At 45.6% G+C, this 21,417-nt stretch overlaps 1 protein-coding gene across 3 annotated transcripts in view; it reads right to left on the reverse strand.

Moving 5' to 3' along the window:
• Positions 1–21,417, reverse strand: part of PDE7B (phosphodiesterase 7B) — a 1,141,924-nt gene that overhangs the window by 19,199 nt on the left and 1,101,308 nt on the right. For all 3 annotated transcript variants that reach the window (XM_078649225.1, XM_078649226.1, XM_078649227.1), the window contains one exon: positions 16,919–17,015. In XM_078649225.1, the coding sequence (XP_078505351.1) occupies positions 16,919–17,015 (97 nt within the window). The remainder of the gene's footprint in view (positions 1–16,918; positions 17,016–21,417) is intronic.

Genomic DNA, 21,417 nt, shown 5'->3' on the forward strand with positions numbered 1-21,417 from the left:
CTGTCTTCTCCCCACTGATTAGTAGCCTGTTTAGCCCGGACCGCTTATTAGAGATGGACCATCCAGCCCCACTGGAAGGCACCCCTAATAAGGACATGTTCATGAAGCATGGATTGACCGCTATAGCCTATAGTAAACTATGGCATAAATATACAAAAAAGGGTCAAGAAAGTCAATGGCCCCTGATAGGATCCTTCGATGATGATAAAATAAAAACGCTAGAAACTGCCCTGGGTAAAAACAAGACAACACCTACTATGCTTGACAGCTTCGGCATGTGGCGAAAAGAAACTGAACAACGTAAAAAGAAAACTGAGAGTAGGTTGGAAAAAGAGCTGCAAAAAGCAGCCCACCTAGCTGCTCAGAGACTAAAAAAGGAGATAAAAGAAAGAGAGAAAGCTAAACAGAAACTAGAAATGGAAACGCCAAGCCAGTGTCCGGTTAGAACCCCCTCCATGCTCTACCCTGATTTACCCTCGAAACGACAAGCCAATGAGGACCTGCTGTTAGGTCCTCCTATCATCTACATGCCCCCTCCATACGCCCCTTCTCAACCCTTGGCGCAGCACGCGCCACCCCCAGGTACAAACGAAGGTACCGCCGCAGCGTCGGCCCCAATGGCCTCTGTGCCAGCCGAACCCCTTGTATTAAAACCCGCACCAACAACAACGTTAGACGACCATGAGACTCGAGGAGCTGGCCCTGCAAGAACAAACAGGCTAGACAAAGATGAGCGAGCGGGGATCGACAAAATAGCAAGGACACTGGTAGAAAGGAAGGATGATGAAGAGTACATCACAGATATGTTCAGCTCGTATATAGGGAGTCACAGACGACACTTTACCGTACGGCTGTGTTATCATGTCTTGAATGCATACGAGGACCGATATCGAGACAAAGGTCCCGAGAGTCTAAGGACTCTGTACCGGAAGGTCGATATCGGGGATGAGGGCGAGTGTGATGTGTCGGACCTCCTTACGCGTACGCTTGAGGTTTTCCGCCACCTCACTGAACAAAGGCCGGGAGCTAAATCCGCAGCCCCCGTAGTGTCCGAACCACAAACCAAGCAATCTAACACCATGATGCCGATACGTGAGGCTGCCCCTTACTGGGTTCCTCCTAGGGGTACAGGGACTCACGATGATGCAAACAACCAAGATGCGAAGGGAAGGGTAGTATACAACTGGGTCTACCAGCCATGGGACCGGCAAGAGATACTGACATTCCGGAAATCTCTACCCGACCTACGTAAAAACCCCACTGCCTTCTATACTGAATTGGGTACAGCCCTGGGTTCAACGATCATGACCCTGGCTGACATCGACTTGTTCTTCGGGTTATGTCTACCAGCTGATGTGTGGAAGCAAATCCGGAAAGTCGACCACCTTGAGCTGTTTGGACATACCTGGTCACAACTCGATGACCTGGACAAACAACGGGGACCAGGACAAAAGCCGTTGAAATCCATTCTAGACCTCCCAGATAAAATCGTAGAGAAATTAAAAACCCTAATCCCAGAAAAGAAAGTGGACTGGTCGATAGTAACAGCCTGTCGCCAAAAACCCCAGGAGGATGTATCGGAATACTTCTCCCGGTTTGAAACGGTGTTCTCCGATTACAGCGGCCAGGACATGACCACTGCAACCGGACACCATCTGTTTGTCCAGAATTATGTTAAGGGCCTATCATCGGAAATCTCCCAGAAACTACAGGCCAGCGAGAGTAGTTGGGCAGCCTCCAAACCTACAGCGATTCTCCAAATGGCCCAATATTATGAGCATCAGAAAAATGAAAACGATAGGGCGACAGAGAAAAAGAAGAAGGACTTAAAAGAGAGGGTGATGATTGCCAAACTGCAAGGGGTGACTATAGGACGAGACCAATACCGGGGAAACTACCAGACAAACGTCCCTAAGACTACAGTTCCCCAGGACCGCACTCTGACTTCCTACAGTGGACGCACAGACCTTAGAGAAGACCAGTGCGCTTTCTGCAAAGGGACTGGCCATTGGAAATCCCAGTGCCCAGTTCTTCTGGAAATGATCAGAAACAAAGACCCCAGGGACGTAACAAACGGACCGAGATCTAGGGGACAACAACGAGGGCCCCCAAATGACGCGACTAATGACAGATCAAGCAGACCGAATACGTTCGATCGACCCAGGCAGAACCAATATCAACAATCTGACTATGACGACACTTACACCTTCGCATAGGACAGCCAAGGGCGAGGGAGGGATCCAGTCGAGCTCTATGTTGACCAGCAGGGCCCTTATGTCACTGCTAAGGTCTTGGGTACCAAGTCTCCATTTCTGATAGACACTGGCGCAACACGTAGTGCGTTATCTAAACGACTGATTCCAAGGGCACCCTTGTCTGGCTCACTCATAACATCGACAGGTTTCGATGGAACGCCCTCCACCAACCCTTTGTCTGCCCCGATTCTCTTTGACGTAGAAAACAACACCACCGACACCACGTTCTTGCTTTCCTCCAATAGCCCTGACGCCATTATGGGACTTGACTTACTGAAACACTTCCGAGCGACGATTAGGTGTTCTCAAGATGGAGTTCGAGTGTTTCTTTACGACAACCCCGTTCTGCTTAGACATTGCTCTCCCCGACACATGTTTTCCATCACCGACGTTGACGCGTCCCTGCTTGACACTCTACCTCCGTATCTGTGGGCCAAAGCGGATTCGGACGTAGGGCGTATGTTAATTGACCCAGTGCACATTACTGTCCGACCAGACGCAACACTCCCAAAACTCCCACAATATCGGATATCGCCAGAGGGCGAGAAGGCATTGGTAATGATTATCCAGTCACTGATAGACGCAGGAGTGGTAGAGGAAGTGGTTAGCAACGTTTGCAACAGCCCTATCTTGCCCATTATCAAGAAACAGGGAGAGGGAGATGAGAAAGCATACCGTTTCATCATCGACCTCTGAGAGATCAACAAAGTGGTGGTACCCCAGTACCCTGTGGTCTCAGACATCACCACCATCCTGACCTTGATTCCATCCACTGCCACCACCTTTTCCGTCATCGACCTCAAGAACGCATTCTTCTCCATCCCCATCCACCCGGACAGCCGATATCTCTTCGGCTTTACCCTAAAAGCCCGCTCATATAGGTTTTGCCGAGCTCCTCAAGGCTACACGGAAAGCCCTAGCATCTACAGCCAGGCCCTCAAAAGACAACTAGACCAAGTCCAGTTACCCGACGGGGTGGTGTTGGTACAATATGTCGATGACATCCTTTTGGCAGCCGACACCACCCCTCTAGCGGTTACCGCCACCATTCAACTCTTGCACTTCCTTGCGGAAAATGGCCACAAGGTCTCCAAGAAGAAGTTGCAATTCTGCCTACCCCAGGTCACTTACCTAGGCCACCTTTTGTCCAAAGATGGAAGAAAACTCACCCCTGATCGAATCCAAACCGTTCTAGATACCCCTGTCCCTAAAACCCAGAAGCAGGTTCGCTCCCTATTAGGCCTCACCTCCTTCTGCCGACAATGGTTACCAAACTTCAGCCTCGTTGTAAAACCACTGCTTTCTCTGCTAAACAAAGACGTCCCTTTCCCACTCCCTTGGACTCCTGAGTGTCAAACTTCCTTCACAGAACTGCGAGATGCTCTTTGCTCGGCCCCTGTCCTGGGTACCCCTGATTACAGAAAGCCCTTCTCCCTTTGCACTCACGAAAGGGAGGGGTGCGCTTTATCTGTCCTGACCCAGGCCATCGGCCCCAAGCAACGACCGTGCGCTTACTTCTCTGCCACTCTTGACCCTGTCGCCAGAGCCTTGCCTGCCTGCCTTCGAGCTGTAGCTGCTGCTGCAGTCTCTATCCGACAGAGTGAGGGGATTGTACTCTCGAATTCCCTCACGGTACTGGTACCCCATGCAGTCGACACCCTCCTGAACCAAACCAAGACGCAACATCTGACGAGTGCACGACTGACTGGATACGAACTGACCTTGCTTGCCCCCCATATCACCCTGAAAAGATGCACCACACTGAACCCAGCAACTCTGTTACCCTTGCCAGAGAACGATCCCAATGTGCACCCCGTACATGACTGCGTGACTCTTACGGACGAACAAACCAGGAGTAGGGTCGATCTCAGAGACACAGCTTTCCCTGACCCCGACGGGGAGTTGTGGGTGGACGGTTCTTGCATCAAACTCCCCGATGGTACCACTTCCGCTGCCTATGCAGTCACCACGGCTCGAACTGTAGTAGAAACAGCCCGCATCACCCAGCGATCTGCCCAGGCAGCGGAACTGATTGCTTTGAACGAGCCTGCATCCTGGCAACAGGAATCACAGCGAACATTTACACCGACAGCCAGTATGCCTTCGGGGTGGTTCACCATTTTGGGCTCCTCTGGAGGGAGAGAGGATACTTGACCTCACACGGCACACCCATTTTGCACGGGGATTTAGTCTCCGCCTTAATCGAAGCTGTCCTCCTCCCCAACAAACTTGCCGTTATCAAATGCCAGGCACACAAGAAAGTGACAGACATTATCGGACAGGGAAATGCACTAGCCGACATCACCGCCCGAACGACAGCTGAAAATAGAACGACAACACATATGTACGTGACCAGGTCACAAGCAGAAAACTGGACTGACGCCAAGGACACAATTAGAGACATACAAACGACTAGCACACAACACGAATTAACTGAATGGACACGGGTGGGATTGAAAGACGATGAAGGCTGCTGGCGGACAAAAGACACCAACAGATGGTTGCTACCTGATTCGTACTTGATTCCCATATTAACCATGGCACACTCCCCTGCCCACATAGGATCAGCCCCCATGATCGAACTTGTCTCCAGGGTTTGGCACAATGACAAGATCCCAGATTCCGCCAAACGCCTGGTCCAACAATGCTTAATATGCCTGCAACACAACCCCGGGAAAGGAACTGTAGTACCCCGGGGGGGATTTGGGGTCCCAAACCACCCATTTGAAGTCCTGCAGATGGACTCCATCCAGCTAGACAGATGCCAAGGCCTGAAATATGTACTAGTCGTGGTGTGCGCATTTAGCAAGTGGGTGGAAGCATATCCAACCCGTGACAACACCGCTATGGCCACTGCAAAGGTTCTGTTAAAGGAGTTTTTCCCCCGTTATGGCCTCTGCCGTGTTTTATGGAGTGATAATGGCCCCCACTTTGTAGCCAACGTTATCCAGCTCATCCTAAATGGGCTGGGTATTAAACAGAAATTCCACGCAGTCTTCCACCCTCAATCTGCTGGGCTTGTCGAACGACACAATGCCACACTAAAGCTTAAACTGGCCAAAATAGTGGCTACGACGGGCCTGAAATGGCCAGACGCCCTCCCATTGGCATTGCTATCGATGCGCTCTACCCCCACCCGACATCACTTAACCCCTTATGAAGTTGTCTTCGGTCGACCCATGAGCGTCTGGTCTGCCCCGAAACCAACTTCCATTCATGACGTTCCGGATGTCCTAATGTCTGATTATCTGTACAAATTGACTGAAACTTTGTCTGTCCTTCATCAGCAGGTGCAGCAGGCCATCCCCGATGCTTCCAGGGGTCCGGGTCACGCCATCCAGCCGGGGGACTTCGTGCTGATCCGAAATTTTCAGCGATCAAAGAGTTTGGAACCCCGGTGGACGGGCCCCTGGCAAGTGCTGATCACCACTCGGACCGCACTTCGAGTGGAGGGGAAGAAACACTGGCTGCACGCTCATCACTGCAAAAAGGTCTCTCCAGCCCTGGCCACGACAGACACCATCAACACCCAAGAAGAGCTCCTGAACCAGGACCGACCATCGTTGAACTGCTACCCTGATACTGAGACACTTGAACTTTCAAAACATCCTGACCCCACTGTGCCATCTCGAGAAGGGTATTTCCTGCGTCGAAAGGAGGGAGCTTCGGCTAAGTAGGCCACGGACTAGGTTAAAGGATCTCAGAACGGTGACCCAAACTACCAAGGGTTACCTGGAGAGAAGCTAAAACTAAGTCTGTGGTCCTGCCCACTACCGAGCACCTTGAAGACGAAGATGATGGAAGCGCCAGATAAGAAGATGATGGAAGCGCCAAATAAGAAGCCGACGGAGACAGCAGGAAATACCCACTACAGAAACCCGAGAATAGACAGACTCCATAGCTCAAAGACAATTGCACTCTTCATCGTAATCCTCCTCTGTTTTCTCCTCATGACTACGCTCTGGATTATGGAAGAACACGCACCTGCTCACGAAACATTCCTAACCACTGCTCAGCCTACCACCATGAAGGAACATTATCTAATTTCGCTCTCTCCTCAACTAAGAGAGAGGCGAAAGGAGTTTTGGAACAACTCTTTCGTGCAGCTACTTCACCAGCACAATCTTGCCACCAATACCACCAACTGCTGGATCTGTGGGTTGCTACCCCATGCCACTGGACATTCAATACCATTCATCCCTTCACCCTTCTCTGTCCACGGCTCCTGCCTTGCTTGGCTGATCCTCCTGCAAGAGAGCTATGCGGGCAATGCCACCTCCAGCAGAACTGCAGCACATTCTTCTCATGGGGCCGGGCGAAACAAGACAAAGACACACTTCTGCCCGCTGACCCCCAGCGACTCGATCCAAATGGACATCCCGGCTAAAGAACGAATCGAAATGCAGGTGTTCAACAATCCAACCAGACCCACCTTCTCCTATCTGCGGAAACGAACGGCCGCCACTCTGACTGTGGCCCTGACGGTCATCAACGTCACAGGCCACATGTGTGTAGAAGGACTTGGGACACAGCTGGTGGGTCGCAGCGCTTGCCGCTTTACCAGAACTTTGGACTCCACGGATCCACCTTCCTTTGTGTCATCCCCAAACATGTATTTCATCTGCGGCACGAAGGCCTACACCTGGCTCCCCAAAGGCTGGGGGGGCACTTGCTACATCTCCTTCGTCCTTCCTCCTACTTATGTAGCCCCAGCGAATCACCACCGGCAAAAACGAGCCAAAGACATTGAACAAGCCGACTCAACAGGGGCACAGTTCCTCGATGCTATGAAAGGACTCGTCCCCCTCTGGGGCCCGATGGCAAACAGCCGTGCCATCCGACATTTGACTCAGGCAGTCGAGACAACCATGAACATCACAGCGGGCATCTTTGCCAACAACACTGCCGAGCTCCAAGCGGTCCGTTTGGTGGCTCTGCAGAACCGCCTCGTTCTAGATGTGGTTCTGGCGGACCGTGGAGGAGCATGCCGCATTATTGGGTCCAGCTGTTGTACATACATACCGGACAACTCACCCTCAGTGTACAAAGCCATCGAACATCTTCACAGACTCTCTTCGGAAGTTCACCAAGAGCAAGAAGAATGGTCGCTTGGTGGTTGGTTCTGGGACACCGTCAAAAGCTGGGGCTGGAGACTGCTCACCATTATCCTGATTCCCGTAGTTGTAATATGTGGCCTATGCTTAGGAATTCAATGTTTGCCACCTATGTGTTCTTTATGTGCGAGTTGTATTTTTCCCAAAACTGTGGACATTGGAAGCGAACATATGAGAACATTGTATGATACCGAAGTTAGGAATTTGATGAAAATTGACATTGAGTAAGCAAGTTGGCTAGATATGTTGAAAAGGGAGGACTGTTGAAAGTAGGCTGAAACCGTCAACATTATCGGCGCCCTCTTGCTCTCCTTAACCTTTTTGTGCGCGTAAAACAGCCGCCATTTTGAACACCATGGCTTCCCTGCTCCCGCCGAGAGCCAGCGCGCCTCTCTCCCACTCCTAACTTCGCCGGCATCCCCCGCATACTGACAACCCCCCTGCCTGCACCTGCCGCGAATCATAAAACCCCTCTTCAGCGCTGCTCTGCCCCAGACCCTCGTCCTGTTCCCAGCGCGACACCTCCCCTCTTCCCATTTATGATCCCCGGCCCTTTGATGCAAACCCCATTTCCCCGTGTGCCCGTTTGTCTTCCCCGTTCCCAGGCCGACACCCAGCTCTGCCGATACCAATCCCTTGCCCCTCCCCGTACAATAGAAAGCTTCCCTCTTCAAAGAACCCCCGAGATGATCAAAGCCCCCCCCCCATCCCACGAGATCCGATCGAAACCCACACACTCCGTGGATCGGCGGAATATCCTTGTGAACGGGGCGGGGACTTCCACTGTAATCTTGCGTGGGAACGGGCTGGGAAGGGGGGGATTCTGAGGATGTCTTTCCGTACATCAAAGTAGCGACGAGAATGTGTTACATGCAATAAACAGATAAACGTGTGTATAAGAGGCCAGGCCTCAGGGATGCAGTTAGAGCACCTCAGAACGATACCTTCTGTCCGTTTCGTTGTGTTCTCCTCCGGAGAGAATAAAAACCTTGTTTCCTGCCTTCCAGTCTCCAGCGCCTGCCTCTTCAATAGTTTAACTTCTTTGTGGGTTCAAGAGGCGACACCGCCGGGCAAATACTTAAGGATCTTATATTCTGGTTGGTAGTGCCCCCCATTTAGTTTCTACAGCCACATCAGGTCATTGCAGGAAACACAGAATGTATCTACGTGCTTGTACACAATCTATGCAACAGCATTTTATTTAATCTGAATTACATTACATTGATTCTAATATCTTTTTGCAACAAATTAACTGATTTTTAGTGTTCCATTTCACAATAGAAGGTTCTTGATGTCTGTAACCATAGGGCCTCATTTACTAAATGTTGACGCATGGCAGCGCATCAAGCCATTCTGTTGTGCTGCCATGCATCAAAATAAAAGGGCAGGAATGCGCTGTATCTACACGATAGGGCGCATTCCTGTTCCTCTACCCTGCTCCTGCGCACAAACAGCAGCCGTGCACCTATGCAGAAACTGTTGCGCCATGGTGCAAGGGTGCCTGTGCTGCAGGGATGATTGTTGTTTTGCAGGAATAGACATCTTCCTGTACAAAAACAATTATTAATGGCGTTTGCTCCTTCTATGTGTGCTGCATATTGCAGCACACTTAGAAAGAGCATTAAATGAGAAGAAATAAAAGTATTTCATCTCACTGCACCACTCCTACACCTATCTGAGGAGGCGTAGGATTCTGACACATTCCCAGGTTTGCAACACTTTGTAAATCTGGTAATGTGTCAGGTTCCATAGATGTTGCGTAGGAACACCCACAGCAAAACTCATGGAATTCACCTTTCACCCAGAGTAATGCGTGAAAGGGGCCCATATTTACAAGGCCATGAAAAGTGATGCAGGGTGACTTTACGTGGCCTTGTAAATATGGCCAAGCACACTGCACCGCCGGTGAGTAAAAAACAACTTGAATCGTAAATATGGCCAGGCACACTGCACCGCCAGTGAGTCAAAAAAACAGGAAGCACCAGAGGTGCAATAGGTTTGTAAATAAGCCCCTTTGTGTCTATCATAAGAAATAAAATACTTGCTGCCTTCTGTTAAAAGGATATTGCAAGTCATCACAAAGTTCCAGGACCTTTAACCGCATGCGCGCTAGCGGTTTTCCCGCTGCGCGCTGCGTTTTGCAAAAAGCCGCGTTACATGACGAGCTCAGCTCGTTATCAGCGCACGGCAGGTTACGCTCATGACGAGCTGAGCTCGTCATCTGCCCCGAAGGGGTTAAAGAAACAGATTGTGTCTTGTTTCACTATATGATCTCAGAACTCTTTGGTAGATTGCAATATGTAATATACAATATGGGATACATTTTTCAGTGTATTACAGTCAATTTGTGATATCTCTAGCCACCGGTAATAAAAAATAAATAACACAGATACGCCACTGTTATAATGCCTGCTTTAAGAACCAACAGGCAAACTGAATGGAATATCAACCATTGCGGCTGCAGTTTAAACAAGGAAAATGAAAACTGGCTTTTCCTTCTCATGAGCTGCTTTACTAAATTGAACAGTGTTCAGGAGAAAGGAGGGATGTATGGCAATGTATTTATTTTTTGCACGTACTTGGTAACAGGCAGCCGCGGCCGGTAGTGGAAGTACTGGCCGGGCGGTCACGTGGGGAGGGGGAGGGGCAGGGTGGGGGGTAGTAATGTATGGAATACGGACTTTAACAGGTAAGTAAACATAAAAATAAATAAAACAAATTTCGTTGCTTGCACTGCATCGCATTTGGTGATGCAGTGCAAGCAACGAAATTCGTTTTATTTATTTTTATGTTTACTTACCTGTTAAAGTCCGTATTCCATACATTCCTACCCCCCACCCTGCCCCTTCCCCTCCCCACCTCACCGCCCGGCCGGTACTCCCACTACCGGTGGCGGCTGGTACAGGAAAGACAGAATCTCTGTGTATGTTAATTCTCGAATGAGCTAAAGTCCTTTTTAATTGTTTTACTTCAAACTGACTCTAATATATTTTGCAACAAATTACTGTTTTTGGTGTGTTTAAATATGCCTGGCAGATTCAATTTTTATACTTCATGTCCGCAACAATATTATCTCTTTCATATAAAGGAGCAAGTCCCTAACGATGTAAGTGTAAGCGGTTGGAAGAGTGACAGTATGACCATGTATTATAAAGAATAAAATACCCACTTCCGTACATTAACCGCTTCCGCGCTACCGCGTTTTCCCGCTGTGCGCTGGAATTTCAAAAATGCGCTGTTTATGACAAAGCCAGCTCGTCATCCGCGTAGCGCAGGTAACGCCCATGACGAGCTGGCTTTGTCATTAGCGCGGAAGGGGTTAAAAGGATATTGCAAGTCACGTTGAAGTTCTAGGATCCTATAAAGGCACTTCGGCCTCATTGCTCTACATGGTCACGGAACTCCTAAAATGCAATTTCAATATAAGGTACAGCAGGGACTACTTTATCCCTCGCGTTATTCTCAAAGTTGCATTATGGACTGGGAGGGTGTAGTCTAGATGCTGCACTGAGACTGACATAAAATGCTCTGTGCCAGTTATTTCCCTACTCCCCGCTATTACAGTGGGACTGCGCTCTCATGTGCTCTGTGTGCCCGATAAGTCGCAGGTGTTATGCAGGAGTGCAAGCTTAAGTAAAAACTGTAAAGGGGCCCCCAAGTATCAAGCTAGCACTGTACAAATTAAATAAACAAATAAATGCTGAAAGTGCCAATGGGTTCTCCAATTTCAAATCAACAACTAATAGATTACGTCATTTTACACGCATAAGGACAACACTGAAGCGTCTCAGAGTTGATGTCAGCATTTCTAGATATTGTTTCAAAATAATAAAGCAATCCACTTGCATCAGTTGACTGGATCTGGGTATTCATTTACATCTCTTACTTTTATTTTTATTTTGTAAAATTCCAATAAAATACCAGACACTATACTTCTCAGCTTTTTAATTTTCTCTTGATCTCAACGCGCATTACTTGTAATGACCAGAGAGTAGAGCAGGATGCGGACAGAAAATTCAAATGAAAGGCTGGTTTTCAGCAAGAGACAGAATTCTTAAATGTGCACCAGGCATTGTATGAATGATTGATGTAAAAGTCAATTGTTAATGTTATATATATGCTTATATAGCGCACGGCTGCCCCAGCAAAGAGGCGTCCCGGCGCTCGCTGTATATGTCCAAAGGAGGCCACTGAAAGTAGACTGCAAGTAGTGCAACATAACTAACAGAAAAGGTGAGTTTTTAAAACTTTTCTGAAGGATAAAAGGTCCTTCATCCCTCGAATCTTGGCTGGAAGATCATTCCAGAGCTTTGCTGCCAGATATTTGAATGAGCGGCCGCCCATCCGACTTAATTTAATGCAAGGTACAGAGGCCAGATTCTGTCCTTCCGACCGTAGAGTGTGCCGGGGAACATAAGGTAAGAGGAGAGGACATAACATCGGGGGGGAAGCAAGTTTCAGGATTTTAAAAGCAAGGCATAAGGTTTTAAAATGAATCCTCTTATCTACAGGGAGTCAATGTAGACTCTTAAGGGTAGTAGTGACAGATTTATGGCGAGGAAGGCCCGTCAAAGCTCTCGCAGCGGCATTTTGAACTCGCTGCAGTCTGGCTTTCTCCGCTACGTTAGCTCCTAGTAGCAAGGAGCTAGTGTAGTCCAGCCGTGAGAGAATAGCTGATTGTACCACCAGTTGGCGGGTGCGGTGATCAAAATATTTTAGAATGGGCCGTAGATTTCGTAAAGTACCAAAGCAGGTGGCCGCAACTTTTTTTGTATGATGGACGAAGTTCAGGGTAGAGTCCACCCATACTCCTAGGTTTTTTACAACATTTTTGGGCACAGGTGATTGACCCACAGTCTCAGGCCACCAATTGTTACCCCAAGCCGTTGTGTCTTTGCCTAGCAGCAAGACCTCCATCTTGCCGGCGTTGAGTTGGAGATAATTTGAAGTCATCCAGCTGGTGATATCTGCGCGAGTCTGTTTAAAATTCTGCGCACTTAAGCCGCTCTCGTCTTTTAATGCTACCACCAGCTGGGTATCGTCGGCATAGGACACGAGTGAAAGCCCGCGTTTCCTGGCCACCTCAGCCAAAGGATGGACATAAACATTGAACAGGGTGGGGCTGATGGCAGACCCCTGAGGTACTCCCTGTTCAACTGGACATATCTTAGAAAGATACGGAGGGATGGCGACCCTGAAGGATCTATCTGACAAAAATGCCTTAAACCAGCCAAGAGCCTGATCAGATACCCCTACTTCCTCTAATCTGGACATCAGCACCTTGTGTGAAACCGTATCGAAGGCAGCACTGAGATCCAAAAGAATCAGTGCTGCCGTTCCTCCTGAGTCAAGTATGGTCCGAAGATGTTCAATTACACTCAGGACGGCGGTTTTGGTGCTGTGTCGGGCCCGGAAGCCATGTTGAGACCTGTCTAGAATGGAATTAGACACCAAAAAGTTGGTCAAGATGGAATTAACATGAGCTTCCGCCACTTTGGCTGGCCAAGGAAGTAAAGAGATGGGTCTGAAGTTTTCAGGTAAATTAGGGTCAAGCGTGGGTTTCTTTATGATAGGAGAGACCCACGCTTGCTTCCAGCTGGCGGGAATACTGGCCGTAAGGAAAGACAGGTTGATAATGTCTCTAAGAGGGCCTAGTATTATTTCGCCGGCTTCTCTGAATTGTTCAGGTTTCAGGGGATCCGCAGGTGAGCCAGATTTAATTTTGTTACATAGTGTCAGAAGGTTTTCTTGACTGAGTGCCGGGATACTGGAAAGTTTGGGTCTATCAGGGTCTGTCATGGGGGTAGATTGAGATATAATAGGGAAGGAATTATAAATTTTCTTGATTTTTTCCGTAAAGAAGGTGGCTAGGTTATCGCATAATGCGGGTGAGATGTTAGGTTTATTTACTGTTTTTTTTTGCACTGAGCTCTTTCAGGATTCCAAAAATAGTTTTGGAGGCATTTTGGCTGTTGGATATCTCAGAAGTGTAGTATGCTGCTCTCATCCTACATATATTACGATGGTAGCTTTTTTGTAGCTGGACATACGAGGTCTTAAACGTAGGATCGTAGTCCCTTCTCCATCTTCGCTCTGCTATTTCTAGCTCCTTTCTTTGTAAGATAAGCTCATCATTGAACCATGGGCTGGATTCGTGACAACGTAACTTGGTCAGCTTTGCAGGGATCAGCGTATCTAAGGCTCTAATGATCCGGTCACATAGAATGTCATACCCTGAATTGGGGTCCTCAGTAAGAATAGGGGGGTCCATAGTAAGGAGGGCGTGGAATTCCTCAAGGCGTAGTTTTTTCCATGGTCTTTTCCTGACCTACTGAGTGGAGTTAATGTACGAATCGCCCCTAGTGGACAGTACCATGATCACTAGATAATGGTCTGACCAGGTCATGGGAATAGGCGGGTCTACATTCATATCGGTAAGGTTGGAAAAGATCGGGTCTAGGAGGTGCCCTCCGCTGTGCGTGGGACCACTTACCAATAGGCAGAGCTGTAGGGCGGCTAAGTCAGCAATTAAGGTATTAATCTTATTATCGGTGGTAGTATCAAAATGGATATTTAGATCCCCGATAATAGAAAAATTAGCGGTTCCAATAGCCAGGGAACATACGTTCTCGAGGAGAGATACTATAAAATTAGCGTCAGCTCCCGGAGGTCTGTAAATCAAAAGGCCCGCAAGGGTAAGTTGGGGATTGATTTTAATAGTGTATCTGGCGCATTCACAGTCTTCAATTTCAAACCTGATGAAGGTGCAAATGAGATGGGATTTAGCCGTCATCGCTATCCGCCACCCCTAGTCTGTCTGTTTAGGGTATATGTCGTGTAACCTTTGGGGGTCGCTAGGTTAACAACTGATTCCATTTCATCCTTCAGCCACGTTTCTGTAAGGAATAAAATGTCTAGGGTGTGATTAGTCAATAGTTCATGAATTTCTAGGTGATGTTTCTGCATGGACCTGACATTTAGTTGACCTAGCCTAACCTGTTGCAAAGGAGTTCTAGTGGAAGACGGTAGCAGAGAGGGCATGTGTAGGGAGAAACCACAGGGACAGGTAAGGTGAGTTTTACTCCGTGAAAGGTTAGATTTAGAGCAGCCGCCTTTCAGACAGCTGAGGGCTAATAAGTCATGTCTAGAGTACAAATATTCACCTTTCCTAGTTTCTCCAGAGGCCTGGACGAAGGGCGAGGAACAGGCGCGGACGGGCGCAGACGGGCATGAGTCTGGCGCGACTCCGGCGCAGGTCCGGTGCGTCCGCTGATCGCGTCCGCTGCACGAAGGCATGCCTTTCCCTATTTATACTGGCCAATCGAGTGCCTGCGAAGGCTTCCCCAATCTAAGATGGCCGCGAAAGTTATTCCGCTCGCCCTGGACACCGCTAACTCAGTGCCAAAGTCAGCTGAGGTTGAACAGGGTCATTGGGGACGGAGGTAACGCTTTTTGAATCAAGCAGTGAGCCAAGGGGATATAACCACTGCTTATGAGTCAAGCGTGGGGGATCACAAAAAATAAAAAAATTTAGCTTCGTAATCAAGCAAATACAAGTGAAGTTAAAAGCTGAGTTAATACAGCAGATAAATGCGTGCCAAAGTAACAAAGAATCAAAGCAAAATAGTACAGTGGCCTCCCGGCTTCCGCCTCAGGAAGAGATATAACACACAGCGAATTCATCAGTACTTTACAAATTATCTACAAGATAACATACAATCACATAATATGAAAGAGATAAAGCACTTCACTAGGGTAACCAAGAACTCACAAAGCCCAAGGCTATGCTCAAATGGAAAGAAGTTTTCTAACTTAGCAATAGGAGTGTTTTTAGCATTTGTGGGAATGTAAGAATATTAGGCCTTTGTTACACATGACGTGGGATATGAATTAAATTAAGTAGTTGGAATTCTTCATTCTTGGTAGTATTTAGGAAGAGTGGCATCCACTACTGGTAGGAGTCGTGCAGATTTTCGGTATATCTTCATAATTTACACAATAAATCTAAATGTAAACCATTTGGCTTTTAAAGATGTAGCATGTCTAGAGCCATTCCTTGACGAGATAGAACCTCCACTAGCAAAATCTCTATATTTGCAATTTCGATATGGAATTCTGCAAATAGGCTCTAACACATCCAGATGGAATGGAAATGGGGGGTGCTCTAGAAGCGATATTTGTCCCCTATGTGATGTATCAGAAAAAGAAAATGAAGCTCACATATTATTCTTTTGTTCAGCGTACATTACAGCTAGAAAACGCTGGATTAAACCCCTCTGCAGGGCTCTAGATAGTAGGTGCTGCAGTGCTGTTGAGCGCATATTGAAAACTGATACATCACAACCTATAATCTTTTCTGTAAGCAGGTTTCTATTTAATGTATTCCTGGTTAGGAAGAGAATGGGGCTGAAATTCTAGGGGTTTATTTTAAACTATGGTTCCAAATTGTAAGTTGAATAATACGTTAACCACCTTGTAATCGAGTTAAATTTAAGGTGATCCCCATTAATTCATTCTGCGAAATATTTTGTATATTTTTAATCTTTTTAAATGATGATATATTTATACTGTTTTTAATATTAATTTTACATATTGAATTTATGACCTAGCAATCCAGGGCGTGTAGAGGCTGATTATTTGACGAACTATTACATTGTTACCCCCCTGTGCTTGTGTACTATTTCCCTTGTATCTATGTAATGTATCAAGGTATCTGGCAATTTTATGAAATGTCTAGAAATGTATCTTTTATGGTCAAATTGGCCGAAATAAAGTAAAAGAAAGAAAGTAAACCATTTACAAAGTCCATGGGTGTTAGCATGAAACTTTGGTATTGCGACAACCCTTGTGGATGAAGGCTGGATACCCCTGATCTAAAAGCACTGAGGACATTGGGTATAGACATCAAGAGCGAAGTAAATGCACAGAAACATTTGGCAATTACGTCTGGATCGAGGGCAGAGCAGGACACCATTTATATTTAAACTGGAGATAATATATCACATTGAAGAGAAAGTTAATTAACTTTAGACCATCAAATTTTATTAAAGTATTTTTTTAAAGATATATTCCGAGATTGTATTTCCTTTTTTTAGGTCGAGCTTGTGCTTTCTCGAAGGTCTCTTGTATGTACTTTGTGTGGCCTTTGGGGCATTGCCCCAGGACTTGTCTGCTTCTGCGTTTGCTTAGGGACTACTTTTTTTCTAGCAACTGCCTCTATTTAACTGACTTGATAGAAAATAACCAGCATGGGCCAGCAAAATACCAGAATTGTTTACCCAAGATAATGCACTGAATAGCTAAAAAAGTTTAGGGTCCCAAAGGTGAGACGTATTGAATTGCAAATGCCTGTTTGTTAGGCTAACCGATTTGTGTACGGAAGATAAAAGTAACTTTTTACTTGAGCAAAAGCTATACCTTGGGTTGGTCTTTCATAAACTCACAAAAAGACAGTTGATGGCTAGTTAGTTCAGACATATCGTGCAAAGAACACTGGTCTGCCTCTCCCAACAAAACAGGAAAAACAAAATGTCCAAACAGGCTTCTTACCTTGTCTGTAGAACTCCTCACAGACCCGTTCACTCCACAGCCTGCTTAGGTCCCAAATTCGACAAGGATTGCAAATGTCAGCGCACTTCAGTGCAATCTGTGAAAGTTAGTACAGAAGGAATGGTTACAGTAATCTGTTTACAAGTGAACACGCCAAAGTTTGCTAAAGAAACTCCTGATTGGATGTTCATGCAGATAGCCCATTGATGTTGAAGTGAAGAGCCTTATTTGTTGTTGTTCTCTAAACTGTGAGATCAGTAGAAATCTAAAAGGCATGCAATATCGCACAAAAAAAAGTATGGGCTCTATTCAGAAACTAAATGTTGTTATTTAATTTATTAGTACCTAATAGTACTACTAAGGTACTACAAAAGACTAATCACAAGAGAGGATGTGGGATAACAGCCAGAGCTGTCGATTTTGAACTAGGGAACCAGGTTTGAGTCTTAGCGTCAGCTCAACATCCTTTGATTCTGGGCAAATCACGTAATCTTCCCGTGCCTACCAAACAATGAATGTGTCCTTCAGCCGCGGCCAGTGCAGGTAAGAGCGTTAGGTTGGTGGGGCTTGGTGGGGGGTATTTTGACGGATGATTACAAGGGGAAATTAAATAATAATTAATTACCCTCATCATCATCTGTCGAAATCCCTCACCTTGCCCCACTGCCCTACCGCTCTTACCTGCACGGGCCGCGGCTGGTGTCCTTGTGTAATGTAACTAGTGCTCATGTAAAGCACACCATTACCTTTGGGTTTAGTTTGCACTATATAATATTGCAAAGAAAAAAAAATATGCATGTAAATCTCCACCTCCAGTTCTCCTTTATTTATTTTGGGGGGTCCACACACATGTAAGTTTACCACTAAGGGGCCGATTACTATGTCGTTAGGAAGGGCTCCGGATGGGATTTGGTATTGTCGAATCAGATTCGGAACCCTTGTATCCTACAGAATCGTACAGTTTTCTCAACGACCGATTACGAAGCCCGGAAACCGTTCAAGAAAACCGAATCAGTTTCGATAGGCATCCAGACAGCCGAGTCTTTCAAAGCCGATTCGCACAGCTCTCTGGATACAGTTTCCGGACGAGCGATTACGATGACCAATTCAGATAGCCGTTCGGATTCCGTTTGCCCAAGATGAAGCGGCTGGCGGAATCTATCTTTGGGGTCACGTTGCGGCCCCCATTCACCCGAGGCATCTGAATGGGGCCCGTGGGGTACCCAAGGTACCCCTCTTTGGGAAACAACCTTTACAATGCAACTTTTACAACGCACTACCATTACAACAAAACTTTTACAACGCAACATCCATTACAACGCATGCCATTACAACGCAACCATTACAACGCATGACACTACAACGCACATCACTACAACGCATGTCATTACAACGCAGTCATTACAACGCATACCATTACAATGCATAACATTACCATCCAACACTTACCCTACTTTTGTACCCCCTGGAGTTAGAATAGTAATTTTTACCCCTACACTATCCAACACTTACCCTACTGTTGTACCCCCCTTGAGTTAGAATAGTAATTTTTACCCCTACACTACCCAATACTTACCAAACATGCAATGTAATGTTATGCCTTGTAATGGTATGCGTTGTAAAGGTATTATGCGTTGTAATGGAATGCGTTGTAAATGTAGTTTTTAAAATTTCGTTGTAATGGCATGCGTTGTAATGGAATGCGTTGTAATGGATGTTGCGTGGTAAAAAATGCGTTGTAAAGGTATGCGTTGTAAAAGTGTGCGTTGTAGTGACATACATCCCCCTCTTCCCAACCATGCACAAGGTGCAAGGTTTTCCTCAACCACCCCTTTTTCAACGGGAGCCTTGTTCGTGTTCGGAACACAGGCTCCTATTGAAGTCAATGTGTTGGGAGGCATCGCAATAGGTTGTCGGACTCACCGGACCTGATTCCTTTGGAAACTAGTCCGGAACCCATTAGTTTGGGACAGTTTCCAAACGCCATCATAATCGGCCCTTAAGTAGTAAATGTGGAAGCGACTAGGGAGAACTGTGGGCTACTTACTAAAGCTTTGGAGGGGTCATTGGAGGTGGGGGCATTAAAGTAACGCAAAATGATGATAATGTATTAATGGGCCACTCAGTCACACATATCTTCCAGATATTCATATACATTGGGCTGAAAGGGGGTCCCCTGACAGGTTCAGGTACCCTCTTAGTGCTCTGGGCTGCCTGGAGCTGAAGGGGCTGCAGGGACCTGCATTACAGTCTTGAATAAGGGTTAAGGGAGGTGTAAGGAAGGGTTTAGGAAAGAACAGACATCCAAAACACAAATCGGTATGCCCATTGCTATTCAGAAAATACACTTCTAAATCTACTACAGATATAAAACTCATAAATCAGTAGCAAATGTACACTGGCTTAGGCCTGGAGTATGTCTAGCACCACACACTCGCAGGTACTGCAAAACACCTGCATAGAAAATAATAGTGGTAAAGACTTAAAAAAAAAACCATGGCAAATAATGTTTAATTAAATAAAATACTTAAACTAAATGTAGTTTAAAATAAAATTAATTTAATGTTAATAAAATTAACTAAAAGCAAAACCTACTTTTGGTTTTATTTTAGTATATTTTAATAGTTTTCCTGTATCTCGAAATTACTGTAATATTAAATGTTTTAATAAATATGAATACATAATAAAACATATAATTTTTTACGTGGGAATCACCCTGCACTGGTGGAGGAGATCTCCCTGTAGTAAAGTATGGGAGTTTTTTTTATTTAATATGGAAAAACATTGTTAAAACATTTTTAACTTAAATAATAATGTAAATTAGTTTGATATAACAATTTAAAATATAGAATAAAATACAAAAGTGATAGAATGCTATTAATGGTGAATTAAATATTTAAATAATTTAAATATACTAAATTCAATTAATATTTCCTAAGGAATTATTATTATATACAAGCACATTCCTATCTGTACTACAAATTATATATTTGTTTATGAATAAATAATTATTTTAAGTGACTCATAGAATTAATTAAAACTGATGTTATTATATTTTAATGGTAATCAATACTACATTCATTTTTCAATTCAAAAAGATTATTGAAATATGTTATGATAAAATATGAACATTTAACATTAAACTGTATTTATTTATATTTCTAACTATTTCAAAGTATTCTATCATCATTTACTATGGGGTTTTATTTTAAGTCACTTGCTCTGTTATTTTCCATGGCAGTGTGTTGATGTATAAGTGGATGGCAATGTGTGGTGCTATTCATTTGTAAATTTGATTCCACCCCCTAATTCAGCCCTGTTTCACTACCCTGTCTTCTTTGACACTGATACTAGCCCAACCCACTCATATCATAAAACCTACGTTAGTCAATCTCACACAAAGACAAGGACTACAATATCATCAATATACTTATATGGAGATGAATGCTTTGAAAGCCGCCACATCTGTCAAGTTAAATTGACTATAATATACAGAAATGGGTGCATAATAAAAATGTAAAAAATTTAAATTGATACTTGTATAGCGCACTACTCACCCGCAAGGGTCTCAAGGCGCTTGTACGAATACCGCTGTGGAACCCATCCTGGCTTTCCCTGTGAGGTGTCCACTCCTGGGCACCCCCAAGGTGGAGGCCAGGCATCCTTAGCGTTGTGGGGGCCGTTGTGGAGATTAAGCAAGCTATTGCCCAGAGTTGCAGAGTGGGACTCCATGATTGGAATAGGCACCGAGGCGAGAATTATCAGGTCCGTGGAATTTTGACCCCAAGACCCGCCGAGGCGGGGAATTGAACCCTGGTCCCGGGCTAGACCTCTGCATCAGGGTCTGCCGCTCTAACCATTGAGCCACACTTCTCCACATAACATAGTATTATAAAAATAATTAAAAAGATATTTACTATCTCGAAGTAAATATGCCAGAAATATGTTTTTACCGCTTGGGATCCACAGATACTTTCTTGATGGAACAGAAAAGTGCATTCACATGCTTGAGCTTAATGGAAAGGGACTTTGGTACAGTATGAATGCAGTACAAAAAGCTAACTGGGCAACTAGGCCACAGTTAACTCAGAAAAGAAACAAGACTGCCTCTCAATGTTTTCAGTATATGAACAATACAACTATGAAAAGTGAAAATGCTGGGCAGTTTCTGGGTGGACAAAACAGATTATAGGGAAAATGATAGATGTTCTATACTCCATTGAGACATCTGAACAACTTGATGATTAAGCGTATCTAGTATATTTTTATAGTGACCAATAGTTGCGGTTTACCTGTTTTACCCATTCTCTTTTTAATTTCACAGCTGGCATGAACTGCGCCACTCTTACTCTGGTCCTCCTTACAGGAGTTGCATTTTTTAACCTGTGTTCTTGGAACCTTATTTGAACTACATTTTCCCACATTTCCCTGTGACATTAATCTAGGCTTTTGCTTCGCATTGCAGTCCACAACTCAATCACCAATGTAAACCTATTGGT

This window comes from Lissotriton helveticus, chromosome 6 (genome assembly GCF_964261635.1).
Source record: "Lissotriton helveticus chromosome 6, aLisHel1.1, whole genome shotgun sequence".
Taxonomy (NCBI): Eukaryota; Metazoa; Chordata; class Amphibia; order Caudata; family Salamandridae; genus Lissotriton; species Lissotriton helveticus.